The sequence below is a fragment of the Ictalurus punctatus genome, chromosome 4, assembly GCF_001660625.3.
Source record: "Ictalurus punctatus breed USDA103 chromosome 4, Coco_2.0, whole genome shotgun sequence".
NCBI classification, from domain to species: Eukaryota; Metazoa; Chordata; class Actinopteri; order Siluriformes; family Ictaluridae; genus Ictalurus; species Ictalurus punctatus.
The window spans coordinates 27,021,385-27,038,161 of NC_071284.1; the positions used below are offsets into that span (position 1 = coordinate 27,021,385).

The following is a 16,777-nucleotide window of genomic DNA, read 5'->3' on the forward strand; positions in this document are numbered from 1 at the left end:
TAGTGCAAAGTGAACAAGTGAAACTGTTTATGGATAATATTTCATTTTCATATGAAAATTTAGAGACATTTAGAGGGAAGGTGTTGGTTAACACTGCATGGCTCTGACAGTAGTGCTGATCGTATTTCAAAACAAAGGTTTATACAGTATTGGTCTGCTTGTTCTCATGGCCTAGGTTATGGTTTCTATAGTAACAGCTAGGTAATTCACAGGATTTAGTGAATGGAGGCTCTGATACATGAACAGGTTTCACGAAGTGTGTCATTGTTGACATGGTGAAGAGATGTTTATTTGGCATTTTTAGAAGGAGTCATTGTCCATTGTCAGAGCTTTGTAACTGTTAGAGGTTAAGCTTTAGGTTTTGTGACACTTTAGCATAGTCTTCAGCGTAGAGAGCTTTGTGACGTTAACTTGAAGAGAGGAAGAAGAGAAACCGCTATTATAAACTATTACAATACATCTAATATGTGATAACAGGAAGTAACTTGTTTTACAGATGTTACGTAACAATGAACTTGAGTATATACAAGTATAAAAATGACGTGTCTCGTACTTTATTAAATAAAAATGGAAAAATGAATGGAAAATAGTCAACGTCTGGGTGGTAACAGCCTTCGGCTCTGCATCGTGCTGCATCACGTCACGCCATCATCAATTATTCTCACGATAACTGCATGACTGTTGTGTGCAAAGTAAATGTTTGTTTACAGGACTGGAGCTATGTACTGTGAAACCTACAACAGAAGATTTTCCATTCAGAGTATCATTTTAGAAAGCTAGGACCAGGTACGCGCCATTTTTTCTAAATGTATATATACAGCGCACACAGAGATATGTTAGATATGGCGTATGCACTGCTCTGTTAAATGTAGCCAGTAGTTCATTTTTATATAATGCAGACTTCTCCCATAGTTGTACTTTCTCTGTTTCCTGATTGGCTGTATCTCCTGCCGGTCACCATGTAGTCGGACTTCTTTTGTGCCTGAATCTGGGGCTCGATGACGTTTGAATTGGCGTATAATGTATGTATAATGGAAATACCTCCCCAAATTCTGACATGACATACTTGGCAGAGTTCTGACTCAAAATTTTATTATAGAAGATTTTTTTTTTCTCCCCTGACTTAATGATCATGCTTTTTCCATATTATTTTCATCAGTCAGATATGGCCAAAGCACTACTCTGTTAATTGCAGTGAACATCTATAGCTATAAGACACATTTAGTCTTTAGTCCTCTCACGGTTGCACATTCACGATTATAACTTATCTCATGTCCGAAGAATATTCTGTACGTGGTGCTTTAAAATTAGGCGGCTGGCTTTGCTATCTGTAATATTATGCTAATGGATGAGACCATTTCTATTGCAGTGTTAAGTGCTTATTCTCAACACTTGGGTCACGTCTGTGTTCTCATCTCAAGTACTTGATGATAGGCGAGCCAAAAATAGCATCTCTCAAATAGCTCTCTTTAAATCTGAATGCATCCATTGCTCCTTAGGAGGCATAATAAACAGACTCTCATATGCAGTTATTAAGGAGAAAGAACAGAACAATAATGAACACGAGCGTGCAAATACTTTAATTTTTAAAAAAAATATGAGTCAGCAGTCCAGTAGTCTGCTGCACTGATCTACATTAATGATAATGTCTAGTTATACAGTGTTCTGTGAAAGCAGTTCCACCTTTGGTGAAAAACAGCATAAAGACTATGGGGAAATGTAGTGTTTAAAAAAACACAAAAAACCTGGAATAGTAATAGCTTTTAAAAATGCATGACTCTGCATTTGGATGATTATTGATTCTAGGGCTCAGCTACAGGATATGTGATTACAACTGGGTTCTTTTTTTAATATCAGATGAAACATGGCGTCAGCTCAATTTGACCATAAAACAGACATATTAATGTACCTAATCCCCACAGCATGCATATCATCAGACACTCCTCAGGTGCCAGGTCATTTTAGAGCAACCGCTGGTCATCACAAAATTTCTTGCAGGGCAATAATCCAAAGCAGATTGATGCAAAAAAAATTGACTGATTTGCCAAAGCAGTTGCATTGACCATCCCAGTGCACAGACATTCATTTGAATGAAAATTAATGTGAATTATAGGGAGTACTGAAAATACAACAGGGCCATGCTGTGTGATGCATTGCCACCATAAAGTTGATTATTTTCTAATAACAGAAATGTCCACAAATGTTTTATTCCTCTTATACCCATCAATTTATCCATGCTACCATTTAAAAAAAATTTATTACAGAATGACACACTGTACATTTTATTTGTTAAGCTCGTTATTGTTGAAGGTACACAAAACAATCTAGTTTTTGCCATCACTAATGTTATAGCAGCTATAAATAGTCGTTCCCCTACCAGCCCCTCTTTTTTCTCTCTGTAAAAGTTAATAAGGCCAAAAAGTAGTTTGTCAGGTTAAAGAAAAAGCATGAAGTCCTCCACCCTGAAGACTTTCTCATGTTGGAAAACATAAAGAAACAGCTTTACCTCTGAGTATTACAAAACATTGACACTGGAGACTTCTTCCAAAAAAGCTAACTAAATGTGTCCTCACAAAAAAGTTAACCATTTCAGCGATTACATGCTTTTTAATCTGTTTATGTGGAGCGTCCAGCATAAAAGACCCTGTGTAAATTGTTACAATAGACGCAATAATATATTAGGATGAATGCATTAATATAAACGTCCATCCATCTTCTATACCGCTTATCCTACAGGGTCGCGGGGCACCTGGGGCCTATCCCAGGGTGCATGGGGCACAGGGCGGGGTACACCCTGGACAATGTGCCAATCCACTGCAGGGCACACTCACATACACATTCACACACCCATTCATACACTACGGACACTTTGGACATGACAGTCAACCTACCATACATGTCTTTGGACTGGGGGAGGAAACTGGAGTAACCGGAGGAAACCCCTGCAGCATGGGGAGAACATGCAAACTCCATACACATAGCAGCAGCGGGAATCGAACCCCCAACCCTTCAGGCATGAGGTGAACGTGCTAACCACTAAGTCACTGTGTACCCTGTTATATTGATGTTATACAAAAGTAATGAACAACTTCTAAGAAATCAGAATTGAGCATTCAACATTGATGTGGTATAACATGTAATAATGACTAAATATATGACTAAAATTAGAAAAGGGTTATGAAACCAGGTGGTTTTTTTTAGCAATGATATCACACTATAAATGTTTTATATTTTATAAAAATGTTTTATATAAATAAATTTCATAAGCAAAGGAAGTGCATTTTTCTGAGCAATTTTTGGTTTTGGGTGAATTGAGGGAAGGGAGTCTAGTCCATTAGTCCTCTTGAGACTATGATCTGGAAGTCTTTAGCACAAAGCATTAAAGATAAAAAAGAGTCAGAGTTGGGGTAAAGGAAATGCTTAAAAAGGCATATTTTTAATAAAGTCATGGGGGAAACAGGAGCAAGTCTTGTCAAATATTTTTTTGGCTCTTACGCATTCCTGGAGTTTAATCTGCTGAACTACTAGTATTGTACATGGGAAGATTATTCCCTCATGTCTTGACTGAGACTTAATGTCACATGTAGTTCAGAGATACAGTAACAACCAAGCATGTACACTCATTACTTTTAACAAGGTTAGGAAAGTAGATATTGAATAAAAGAATGAATAAGAATGTTATTTCGCAGCATTTGGATTTGAAGTAGATTATAGTAGATTCCATGAAAAAGACTCCAGTGGTTCTCATTAACGGTACACTTTTAGAAAAAAAAGGTTCCTCAAGGGTTCTTTGGAGAGTTAAGGGTTCTATGTGGGACCCTCTTTGATCAGGAAAAGTTTTATTATAAGGTTTTACATGCAACCTTTAAGGGTTTCATCTAGAGGGTTTCAAACTGATTAATAGTAGTGTTTAATGTTTTTTCCCCCTAAAAGTGCCACTGTTTCTATGTTAATGTGATGATCTGTAGCCTGGCTTTCTGTGTGTTGTGGGCCTCCTGTGTCATGGCAGTCTGGAGCCAGGCGGGTTGGTACAGCCATACTCAGCTCCACTCTGGTGTGTGTTGATTTGCAGGGAATTCTGAGTTTTTATCAGTTTCCTCCTGATGGCAACCTTTCCTTCCTTCTGCTTCAATCAGCACCGGAAGAGACTGGTGGGCCGTTTTCGTGTTTTATTCTGCAAAAAGAATGTGTGCTTCATACCGTTATCAAACTGTGAAGTACACAACACTCTGAGGCCCATGTCTCAGTCTGTCTGAAATATGCCAGCAGCTTGCGATATGAAAACAGGATTGCATGCTTTTCACTCCTCCAGTCATAAATCAACACACTTCAAATTATTACAGTATTTCATCTATTAAAGAGAATATTCCAATACACTATTTAAATCTATAGATGTCTTTCAACATCCAAACATGTCCCCAAATCACCACAGAATTTGTTGTGAGACCAAAAAAAAAAACCCTCATCACTTCCTGAATTTGATCATATTGAAAACCTGTGGTTTGTACTGAGGTGGGTGATCAACAGGTATGAAGGATTTTAAACTGTTCTGCATGGAGGAACTCTCAAGATCCCTCTATAAGTGTCAGTAAACTTGTTAGACATTACAGGAAAAAGCTCAGTGTTGTCATTTTCTCCAGGCGAGGTTTCACAAAAAGTAATTGTTGGGTTGTACCAGTGTTTTGCATGCAGAAATGTCCCTATTTTGACTGTTTAAAATATGCATTGCAACCTCACATACCCGGGGTCTCTGGTTCGAACCTGAGCCCAGGTTACTGTCTATGTCTGGAGTTTTCCCAATGCCTGTGTTGTTTTTTCTCCAGGTTTTCTGGTTTCCTTTCTCCTCCCAACACATGCAAGTAGGTGAATTGGCTATGCTAAATTTCCCTTAGGTGTTAATATGTGTGTGCAGGGTGCCCTATGATGGACTGGTGTCCCATCCAGGCTGTTTTCCTGCCTCACTCTTAAGTGTTCACAGGACAAGCTCCAGATCCATTGTGACCCTGACCAGGATAAAGCACTTCCTGAAGACAAATGAATGAAAATATGTTTATTAAAGTATTGAGCTAATATATTGTATTAAAAGAATACAGAAATAATATTTTTATGAATGTGTTTACAGTTCAATCGATATTCCTCATTTCTCCTATTGTGAAAATGAGAATTTCTTTTTCTAATATTATCTTATTCTAATATTTTGCCTCTCTCCCACTGTGTCATCCTCTCTGTCTTTCCCCTCTGTAGCAAAATGATTATAAACTGTAGGTTAGGTGTCCTAATTGTGGTGTTGTTTGCCAGGGTGTTGTACTTGAGGGTATCTGTAGGGGAAAGGGTGTGGTGGCACTGCAGCATATGACTCACACTCATTACATTTTGTCTATTGTTCAGTTGTGTTTACATTGGCAGCACTTACTGTCAGTGTTCACCTACTGTCCTCATCCAGTAATGTAGAGCCTCTGTTTCTCCGGCTGCTTTGGTCAAAACAAAGTAACCAAAAGAAGTGTAAGTGTGTGAAATGTGTTTGTGGGTGCATGTGTTAAATTGCTAGTGTGTTTGTGGTTGCAGGGGGATTACTACTTTGAGTACACAGAATGTGACAGCAGTGGCTCCAGATGGAGAGTGGCGATACCTCAGAGGCCAGGCGAGTGCAAGGGACTGCCGGACCCTGTGCAGGGCACTGACTGCAGTAGGTCCATGTGTGTGTCTGTATGCATGTAAAGTAGTAAACAAGAGAGGGTTCATATTTTTGGAGAGATTTTATTCATTGTTTGTTGGCCAACAGCCAAGAAGGGTTTTAAATACTCACAAATTGACAGCAAGAAGAACAAGTGCCAGAAAACGTCCAACACTCCAGCAGCAGGGTGCTTTGGCTAATACATTTCACACCCTTATCTGCTGAAAGGAATTTCCTCTTGGACTCTCTTGGATGTTCTTTAGCCATCGTTTCCTTTTTTCATTCTCTGAAGTGATGTATTTTTCCTCATCCTACAGAGAGTAGATAGTGGTCTGTTATTGTTTCCTAAAACATGTTGTGTACCTAGTTTCCGATTGTACTCTGTCTAGGTTTAGCTTGATCTTTTGAAATCTGGGATGTACTTAATCATTGTAATGCAACCAGTATTTTGCTCTCTAAAATATGCCCAAAATATTTGTGTACATAGCGTTGATGGGGAGGGATTCAAATATGATATTTTTACATAAAATTATGCAATCAATTTGCCAAGTTTCTTCAGCATCAGGTACTGGTCGACCAAGGCTAAAGGCTAGATTATTCAAACTTTGCAAGAGAGAAGTTATAACCTGGCTACCTATGAGAAAAATGGTACTGGGTCAAGGATTATAAACAAACATGGTGCAATAACACAGAAAATGCTGCTCTTGGACAAATGAAGGTCTTGCAGGAAGATTTATGGTATGGTAGAAAATATGGTAGAGGTCAGTGCATTGCCAATTGTGTTTTTTGTTAGAAGACTCAGACAGCTTGCTGGTCTATGACTGGCCTCACCATCTTCTTACATTCCTCATACAGTAAATCATCAACTAAGCCACAGAGTCCTGGTCATGTCCCAGAGATGGCCAACAAGACCTTGGTTTTCATTAGTGGTTGGAAAACTCATTTGAGGCAACAGATGTCTCAAATTAATAGAGAGATTTGGCAGCCCCAACAAGGTCACCTCTGCCTGTGTGTTTGGCTCCTCTGATTGAATCACCAACTGAGAACGATGACCAAGCAATTCAGGAAACACCCCTGAATGTGGGCCTTGTATGATTTTATGTGGAAACTGTTTTGTGAATGGTGTGCACATCATTGGCTAGATCCAGTGCATTGCCTGGAGTGTTTCTTCATGGACTGCTAGATCCCAGCAAGTCCCTATCTACAATAAAATTGTATGTGGGATCATCATCACACACCACAGCATGATGGTATCTCTCTGGGTGCTCTTATAATTTTTAGGGCCTTCCTATGAATGGGCAAAGGTGTCTCCATCCTCCACATTTCACCGAGAGCTTAGTGTGGGATTTCCCCCTTGTGCTAGGGTCCATTAAGGCCAATCTAAATGAGCCGATCTGAAATGGGTATCTGAAAACTTTTGAAGCCTTTTTGTTAGTGATCACTTCAGTGTAGGAGAACAGCATGCTTTGGTGATAAGCTTGCCCTGAATGAATAGAGGGCTAGATGATTCTTGGGTGAAACATGGTTTGAACCCAGGAATTCTGCCTATCTCATTTGACTCATTTTGTATATCAATTGAGGACCTTACATGAAGGCAATGCTGGAGATCATTTTTTGTTGTGCCCAGTACATACCATTCTGTACTGTTTAGACTGGAGAGCACATATCAGATCATCAGACGATCTGTCCATCTGCCATGGAGGAAAAGGGACTTCCTTGTCTAAACAGTGACTGGCAAATGGGTGGTAGATGACATCACAACGGTCTATAGATGGGCTGGATGCCCAGACCCTGCAGTGACTTACCATGCTGTGAGGAGCATCTCTTCCTCATGGGTATTAGTTAGAAACATGCTGCTTCAAGAATTCTGCAATTTCTATTACCTGAACATCACTGTGTGGCTTCTCCAGGTTCTACAAGGTTAACAATGTCCCTCTCAGTGGGGTGAGTGCAGTGATCTTCTCTGAACACCTTTCCAGTTAGTCCTAAGTTCTTTCCGGTCTCTCATGACCTTATGGCATAACTTATCAGGGCAGTTTTCACTCCTGGCTGTTAGAAGTTGTAAAATACACTGTCAATAACAGTGGACCGTGCACAATGGATAACCATCATGGGGTTCTTGGAAATTTGGAACCAGTGGCAACTTGGTAAGAACTTGTAAGAAGGTTCCAGGTAAATGTGGCTGTTTTAGAGCGGCGTTTATTGCAAATACTGCATTATACAACATGTTATGAGTTTCTAGGAAGGTCTAGGCGTGGTAGTGCAAGTTCATGTAGAGTGCAATTATGTGTAAAGGTGTTTGTATGGGTGTGTATCTATTACTGGGCCAATCCTAATGCTCTTAATTATTTTGCAAAATAATTTCATGTCTTCTGGGCATATTGAGCTTCGATATCTTGTGAGTGATTAAACCTTTCTTTGGTAGCATTCTCTTGTGGAGCTGGGGAGTTTTTGGAGATGTCTTCTCAAGAGTGCACTCAGTGTGCAGCCGGGTCCTTCTCTCTCGGCAGTGGTATTCGCTTTGATGAGTGGGATGACATTCCCCCTGGATTCAGCAGCCTGGAGACATCTCTTGATAACACACCAAACAGACATGATGGGCCAAGCTGTAACGGGTGAGTGGCATGTTCACTTCTCACTGCAGTGTTATCACAGTTTTGATATTTTAAAATATTATATTATTTTCAGATTTCATCTAGAATACAGTTAAGTTAAAATTTTTGGTTTAGAGTCAGGGCCATAACCAGGATAAAAATTTTAGTGAGGTCCAAATTATTGCAGGAATGTGACCCACTTCATTGTTAATAACCCACAATGCTGAATGTGTACTACAACAATTGCTATTTTCTAATGCCTTATAAATACAAAAAAAATTGAACGCGTCAACATTTTTTTCAGTAAATATATTTCCAGTGAAGCTATTCACATGAATTTTTCACCAGACATCAGTATTAACTAAAGATATCTGTAAATATAAAGAATGCACAACATTAAAGTCCATATATAAAGTTATGTGTAACAAAGCGGAATGACACAGGGAAAAAAAGTATTGAACACGCTAACTGAAATTTATTTAATACTTAGTGGAGAAGCCTTTGTTTGTAATGAGAGCATCCAGATGCTTCCTGTATGAAGAAATTAATCGACTGCAGCATTCAGGTGTGATTTTGGCCAATTTGGCCAAAGATATTAAAGTCAGGTGATTGACCGGACCATTCTAATGCCTTGATTTTTTTTCTCTGAAACCAATTGAGAGTTTCCTTTGCTGTATGCTTTGGATCGTTGTCCTGCTGGAAGGTCCGCCCACGTACCAAATTCACTGTTGGTATAGTGTTTTAAGGGTGATGTGCAGTGCCATTTCTTCCCTAAACATGGTGTGAAGTATGACATCCAAAAAGTTCAATTTTGCTCTCGTCTGACCAGACTACACTCTCCCAGTATTTCATTGTCCGAATGAGTTGTAGCAAACTTTAAATGAGCTTCGACATGCCTTTTCTTTAGTAATGGAGTCTTACGGGGTGAGCGTGAGCAGTGGAGTGCATTGCCTATTGTTTTCTCTGTGACGATGGGACCTGCTGCCTCCAAGTGTTTCTGGAGCTCTTTCTGAGTGGTCCTTGGCTCTTGGGCTACGCTTCTGACTATTCTTTTGACTCCCTGGTCATAAATCTTGCGAGGAGCTCCTGTGCATGGCCGGTTGATGACGGAGTGATGTTGCTTCCACTTGCAGATAATGGCCCCAATGGTGCTTACTGGAGGATTCAGAAGGTTTGAAATACGTCTGTATCCGATTCCACTCAATATGTTTCACAACAATAAGGTTCTGAAGGTCTTGGGAGAGCTCTTTGCTTTTACCCGTCGTGAGATGTTTCTTGTGTGACACCTTGGTAACGAAAAGCCTTTTTATAGACCATCAATGTACTAACCCAGCTGATATTCATTTGCACAGATAGGGGGTATAATTACTTACGGATTTCAGCGGGTTCCTTGCCTTACCTTGCCTTGGAGAACTGCTTTTTCTTAGTGTGCGCAATACTTTTTCCTGAGTCATTCCACTTTATTACACATAACTTTATTCATGGACTTTGTGAATTCTTTATATTTGCGGATTTCTTGAGTGAATTTATTTCACGTGAATAACGTGAAATATATCTCATTAGATTCTCATTAGGAGGATAGCTCAAGAACGAGTGGTTGAATGTTTGTAAGCTTTATATGGAATTATCAATGTTACCACCAGATTTTGGAATTGATTCAAACAGGGTTAAAGCCACAGCAAGGTCAAATGTCTGAAATAGTTTTTCTTCAATAGGTTCTTTCCTGTTTGAAATATATATTTAAAGGTATTTGAAGGATATGAATTATTAACAAGAAGGACTAGACTTGTTGGCTGCAGAGGCATCGAGTTGCTGGCGTCGAATTCTACTTGTTCTACACTGTTTACTTATGACTTTGTTATTTTTCTGTGTATGTGTGTGTGTGTGTGTGTGTGTGTGTGTGTGTGGTGTCCTGTTTTCCTTTCAGCTCCTCATGGATTGCTCGTGGTAGTTATGTGGAGTCGAACCGAGATGAGTGTAGTGTCTTGCTTGTCTACGCAGTTCATCTCAAGAAGCCAGGCTCTGTCTCCTTTGACTATCAATATGTGGATAACAACATCTTCTTTGAGTTCTTTGTAAGTAGCACACCTGTCTTAAACACCTCATTAACGATGTAACCATGGCAGGAGGTGGTGGATCTTCTTTAAATGATTTGAAATAAATGCTTTGAATGTGCGTATTCATTTATCATGCTGTTTACTGCAACAGATTCAGAATGACCAGTGCCAGGAAATGGACAAGACGTCTGATAAGAAATGGATGAAGCTGACAAACAATGGACAGTGGGCCAAACACACGGTACTTAAGTATTCGCATGCCTACACATACTGGCTTGTTTTGCAATTGCCTCTGAGGTGTAGAGTGTAACATCCTGTAAAAACTGTTCTGCAGTCAGTCACTGTGTGCGTTTACAGCAGGGCCTTTTCCACCCATGCAGGTTAGTTTGAAATCTGGTACAAATGTGCTGTACTGGAGAACCACAGGAGTTACCGTGGGGGCTAAAGTAGTCAAACCAGTGCTTCTAAAGAACATCCAGATAGAAGGTGCAGTGCAATAAAAGGAAACATTGATCTTAATTTAAATGGCTTTGTTGACACTAATGTAATTTTCATCTTTCCTAATGTAATTTTCTTCTATATTCCTCCTTTCCACCCTCTTTTTTTTCTCTTTCTCTCTCAGGTGTGGCATACATGTCCGAGTGCTTGCCCTGTAAGCCGGGCACCTTCAGTAACACTCCCGGCTCTTCCTCATGTCAACCCTGCCCCAGAAACACATACTCAGGCAGAGGAGCCAGCTCTTGCACTCCCTGCGACATGGACACACACTATGCATGTAAGCATATCACCACTATAATTTATACTGTATGTTATCACAGGTGTTTTCAAATGCTGATTTGGTAACAAGTTGCTGAGTATAAGATTTAGTTCCTCTCCAAATGAGAACAGTGTATTCAGTATTCTGCTGAAATCACGCATGGTTAATGAGAACACTGTAATCTGCAGGTCTACAAAGTGCTCAACCAATATGAAATGTAATAAATAATAATGATTTTGCTTTTAGGGAGCGAAGAATGTATGTGTGCATGGTGCCCTGTGAAGTGTTCCCAGAATAGGTTCCAGATGCACCGTGGCATCGTGACCAGGATACTGTGCTCACTGAAAATGAGTGCATTAATGAACGAATGATTATATCACGTGATCAGAAATGAAGCAGACGCCAGTGGGTTTGGTTAAAGAGCAGCAAAAGCCAGCAAAATCCATATACATACGACATGTCTTTTTATAAATATAAAACAAATGATTATATTAAAATAACTAAATAACAAACTCTAACAATGCTGAATGTTTGAAGAAACACAATTTTCACAGTCTGTGGGATTGCAAGTAGGGCTACGCAATACGGATGAAATACTTATACAACATGGGGAAAATATGATACAAGTTGCTGAATATGACAATTGTTACAAATTGTGTAATAAGTGCAATTTTACAGTTTTAACTGGTAGTGCAGTGGTACATTGTGGGTTGCTGGTTTGATCCTGGATCCTGGATGCTAAATTGCCCCTAGCTATAAATGTCTGTGTGCCTGGGGCCTTGTGATGGATTGTTTTCCCACTCAGGTTGTATGGGTGGCACTTCATGCCCAGTACTCCCAGGATACAGTCCCTCCAGGATTTTTCGATTGCAGAAATGAATGCAAAGTCATGCAAACAGCAATATTCGGAGGAGCTTGCAGTTTTTCAAAATTAACGCAAATTTTCCACAGATTTAGGAAAAGTTACGTCACATGCATCATCACAATGTGTATTCAGCCAAAGCCCTCTACAATTCACGTGTGCTGAACATGAATACAGCTAAAAGATCCCACTTACCACCAAACATCACTGCTAAAGACCGTGCAAAACAGTTCTGTGCAACTGCAATTAGTTCAAAACATTCATTCATCAAAAAGAGCATGATTATATCTTATAAAAAGAAGCTGTACGAGCCTCTCTCTCTGAGAAAAATCTGTGATGAGTGGTTAGTTGTTGTTCAAAGTTGCATTGTGTTTGTGAATGTAGGTTTTAAAGTCCAATGAACCTTAATGATGGCAGATTTGATATTGGCCAGGTCCATGTGTATAATATACAATAAAATAATAATACACAATGGTTTGAATGTGTTTTGAAATTCGTCTCTTCTTTCTGTATGGACCAGTGGAGGGCTCTACAGAGTGTAAGCCCAGACCTGCGTGCTCAGAGAAAGACTACTTCCAGATCCACAGTGTTTGTGATAAAGAGGGCAAGGTAATGCGATCATACTTTACATTAATACCTCATACCATAATATTTGTAATACTGATTAATTAAACGTGTTGAGGCCTTTCTCCCTGTCTCTCAGACTCAGATTATGTATAAGTGGATCGAGCCGAAGATCTGTTTGGAAGATGCTCCTGATGCTGTAACACTGCCCCCTTCTGGTAAACGTGAGCCATGCCCACCCTGTAACCCTGGCTTTTATAACAACAACACTGCTACATGCTCTCCTTGCCCACAAGGAACCTATTCAGAAGGCCTCAAAGGTGATTTCCAGAGTTCCTTCTTCAGTGTAAATGTCTTCTCAAGTATGTTGAGGCTTTGAGTACAGTAGGTGGAGTCATTGGGGTAGATTTGTTATGTTGTAGCTGTGTGTAAGGGCTTGAATAAAATATAGTGAAGAACCGAATACATTTCAAATGTTTTTGTTGTTTCTTTCTGAATAGAACGCTAGTGCTGATGTGGTATGTGTTTTGGATTTTCTCTGTCACCATCTAGCGTGCCAGCCTTGTCCTGCAGGCACAGAGCCAGCCCTGGGCTATGAATATAAGTGGTGGAACATTCTGCCCTCTGGCATGAAGTCGTCGTGCTTCAATGTGGCCAACACCAAGTGTGATGGCATGAATGGTGAGAGAGAGAGAGAGAGAGAGAGCGACATCCATCTGTATGAAACTGTAGGAAACAGCTTAAAGGCCAGTGGCATACAGATGCAGAGCCAGTCGTTGACAGACAGATGGCACTGTTGCACTATGAGCAGCTGTTCCAGGATAAAGGAACATGAGAAAGAGTTGCATACACTCTTTTTTTTTTTTTTTTTTTTTTTAAAAACCACTGTGCTTTGCGTGTAAACATATACATTTTTATGCACATTTGAGCAGCCCATACTTTACTGATTTGTGTGTGTGTGTGTGTGTGTGTGTGTGTGTGTCTGTTAGGTTGGGAGGTAGCAGGAGATCACATTCGTTCTGGAGCTGGAGGATCAGATAATGATTACCTCATCCTAAACCTTAAAGCTCCTGGATTCAGGTGAGACAAACCAGCTCTCTAAAATGATCAGGTAAAGGTTTCCAGTCACGGAATGGAGAGAAAGCCATTTGCATGCACTGTGATGTAAGATACAGTATCTACCTATTGAAGAACATGTAATGTATTTTTAAGGATGAACTGATCCAATAGTGAATATTGATAGAGCGGCAAATATTGTCTTGAATCTCTGAATAAACATTTTAATATTAACCATGCAGCTGGCACTATCGTCAGGGCTGCTGCTATAGAAAATTAATCAACACCTTCTGACCAATCAGATTTGAGTATACAACAGTACTGTGGTGTGATTTCCTCCTTTTTAATTTTAGCTTTAAAACAAACATACAAACATTAATGCTTATCGCTAGCTGGTAGTCTCAGTTATGAAAGATCACATCCAGATGTGTTACAGTATAAAAGGCTGCAGTTGTTGAAAGTTTTCTGGTTATGTCTCTCAGGTTACCAACATCAGTTAGTGGAATCAGTGGAACTGAGTTTGGACGCATCACCTTCGTGTTTGAAACCATATGTTCAGCTGATTGTCAGCTTTACTTCATGATGGTGAGTGTGTGTGTGTGTGGTCCATGTGGAGCTCATGCTTTTTTCAGCACTTCACTTCCTCATTCTTGGCATCCTTTGTGCCCAACTTTAGTTTGGGTTAGTTTTCTGTCTAAGGAAGCTCTTCTGCATATGTGTTTTCTGCAGGACACAGACAGACGAAGCACCAATGTGGTGGAATCGTGGGAAGGCAGTAAGGAGAAGCAGTCCTACACGCATATCATGACTAAGAATGCATCTGTGTCTTACACGTGGGCTTTTCAACGCACTAACCAGGCTAAAGATGTACGTGTACACACTCAGACTCACATACATAGATACTGTATGTAAGGCTGTATTCAGAGTTTAGTTACGCACACAGTGAGGATTTAATGCTGAACTTGTGCTCATTGGTATTCAGACCTCAGACATACAGTAGCTACAGATTTATCCTCAAGAACAAAGCTGTGTCGCAGTTATGTGTGATCCTGACCTTAGACTTAAGCCCATTTTTCTTGTGTGATATCAGCTCAAGCGAGGAGCAGTATTAAGTCCAGCGCTACACTCTGACAGTTCACATGTCATGCCAAAACGTATGTTTTGGACTGCAAATACTATTTGAGGCCAACATTAAAGACATAAATATCCATCCATCCATCCATCTTCTATACCGCTTATCCTTCCTTCAGGGTCACGGGGAACCTGAAGCCTATCCCAGGGAACATGGGGCACAACGCGGGGTACACCCTGGACAGGGTTCCAATAAAGACATAAATAAGGCACAATTTATTAATGTAATGTAATGTCCAGGAATCCAGGAATGCCTACACCATTTAAAACTTCAAAGCAAGTATGACACTGTAACGCAAGACCTTTGTTAACAGTACTGTATTGAATAAAGGAATAGCTTTAATAGCCAAAATTTAAAATGTGCACCATTGTCTGAAACGTAATCGATCAGAGAGGACAGGTTTTGTTTCCAAAATTCATTCATTCATTCATGCATCTACAAATCCTGGTCAGGATCGTAATGGATCCAGGGCCCAAATTAGCATAGCCCATCCACCCGCAGCCATGATTGTGGGAGGCGTGAGGAAACCGGAGAACCTGGAGGAAACCAATAAAGAGGCGGAAAGAACATGAGAATCTCCACACAGACAGGAGACACAAGCTCAGGATCACGAACAAAGCAGGACGCTGGAGCGGTGAGGTTGGGCGATGGGACGGTAAGTATAGATGTGAACATGTGTCTCAAAGACACATCGGGATCCGATCACTCAAACCATATTAGGAGGTGGTCTGGGGACCCCCCCCCCCAGCAGATTATCCCTTAACCCTTCTGTTATGTTGGGAAGAAAAGTTACGTCCGTTATGTTATGGGTCAAAATGACTTCCACAGTTTAAATACACATTACACATAAATACACATATAAATACACATATACATTCTTGTGGTCTGTCTAGTCACGTGCTACAACACTAAACTGTACATATCGAGTTTTTCACACCTTCATGCTTTCCGCCTCTGTATGCCTAATACATTGTGCAACAAAATACAATGAGTTCAGTCAAGTGCTATTTTATAAGCTGCTGAATAATGACGGTGGAAGCCATATTGCATCGATGTTAATGTGATAATTACATCTGGGCTTTTTATATAATGATGTATTTGCAGTGTAGTTGCCTACTACATTTTATAAAGGAAGAAACCTAATAAATGAACTTTGTGTGTCTCTCTTAGGGGCGTCAGTATGTCAACGACATGGCGAAGATCTACTCAATTACCGTAACGAACGCTCTGGATGGTGTAGCTTGGGAATGCAGGGCTTGTGCTATTGAGTCTCAGCAGCCGGGTTCGGCCTGCGTGCCTTGTCCTGCCGGCTATTATATAGACGAAGAAACCAATCAGTGCCAGGAATGCCCACCCAGCACTTTCCTCTCAGGACACCATATATACGGCCAAGACGCATGCCAGCCCTGTGGACCAGGTGGCCGCAGCAACAAGGTACAGTCAATGCTTCTAGCCATGCTAGAGGATAATCAGGTTGCTGATCTTATTGATGTCCAGTGTTTACATTTATGGAATTTGGCAAATACCCCTATCCAGAGCAACTTAAATTTATCCCATTTGCTTGCAAATCTTGCCCAGCAGTGGCAGTTTGTTGGTGCTGATATTTGAACTAACGACGTTCTGATCAGAAGTCCGACGTCTTAACCACTGAGCTACCCACTGCCCTCAGAGACTCAAATCCTATAGTGTGGGGCAGGGGGAATACTGAGAAAACAATTTTGACAACATATACAATATAAAAGTCCAAGACATCCTAGTTGAATCATCATCCTGCATGTTAGTTCCTGAGAAATTCTGGAAGATCCCAGGATCCAAAGAAGCAGGATTCTGATTGGTTGGAACTCATGAGCATAATTGGAAAGTGTGTGGTGCTTTCATTCTGGGCAAATCTTGTAGTGTAAGAAGTTTAATGACTGAAGGACAAACATGACAAAAATTGTAGTCTCCCACATTTTCCACTTCAGTTAGGAGTGTATAAATCTTTCAGTGCAGTCTATGTATAAGGTGCGTTGTGTCTTTGTCTTGCTTGGTCAAGGATCCCTGGCCACAACAGCAGAAATGCTCCAAAATACATAGTAGCA

General features: G+C 40.3%; 1 protein-coding gene across 5 annotated transcripts in view; it reads left to right on the plus strand.

Moving 5' to 3' along the window:
• elapor2a (endosome-lysosome associated apoptosis and autophagy regulator family member 2a) overlaps positions 1-16,777 on the plus strand; it is a 29,601-nt gene that overhangs the window by 541 nt on the left and 12,283 nt on the right. For 3 of the 5 annotated variants that reach the window (XR_006982435.2, XM_047155157.2, XM_017465565.3), the window contains exons 2-14: positions 5,566-5,686; positions 8,100-8,289; positions 10,196-10,343; positions 10,477-10,566; positions 10,706-10,811; positions 10,948-11,100; positions 12,465-12,553; positions 12,648-12,828; positions 13,061-13,189; positions 13,498-13,588; positions 14,047-14,149; positions 14,294-14,431; positions 15,867-16,130. Coding sequence is in view for 4 of the 5 variants with exons in the window: in XM_047155157.2 (XP_047011113.1) it covers positions 5,566-5,686; positions 8,100-8,289; positions 10,196-10,343; positions 10,477-10,566; positions 10,706-10,811; positions 10,948-11,100; positions 12,465-12,553; positions 12,648-12,828; positions 13,061-13,189; positions 13,498-13,588; positions 14,047-14,149; positions 14,294-14,431; positions 15,867-16,130 (1,803 nt within the window). In the remaining variant the exon portion in view is untranslated. Of the gene's footprint in view, positions 1-5,565; positions 5,687-7,512; positions 7,619-8,099; positions 8,290-10,195; positions 10,344-10,476; positions 10,567-10,705; positions 10,812-10,947; positions 11,101-12,464; positions 12,554-12,647; positions 12,829-13,060; positions 13,190-13,497; positions 13,589-14,046; positions 14,150-14,293; positions 14,432-15,866; positions 16,131-16,777 lie in introns of those variants that run through there. The other 2 variants (XM_047155160.2, XM_047155159.2) reach the window with 2 other exon arrangements.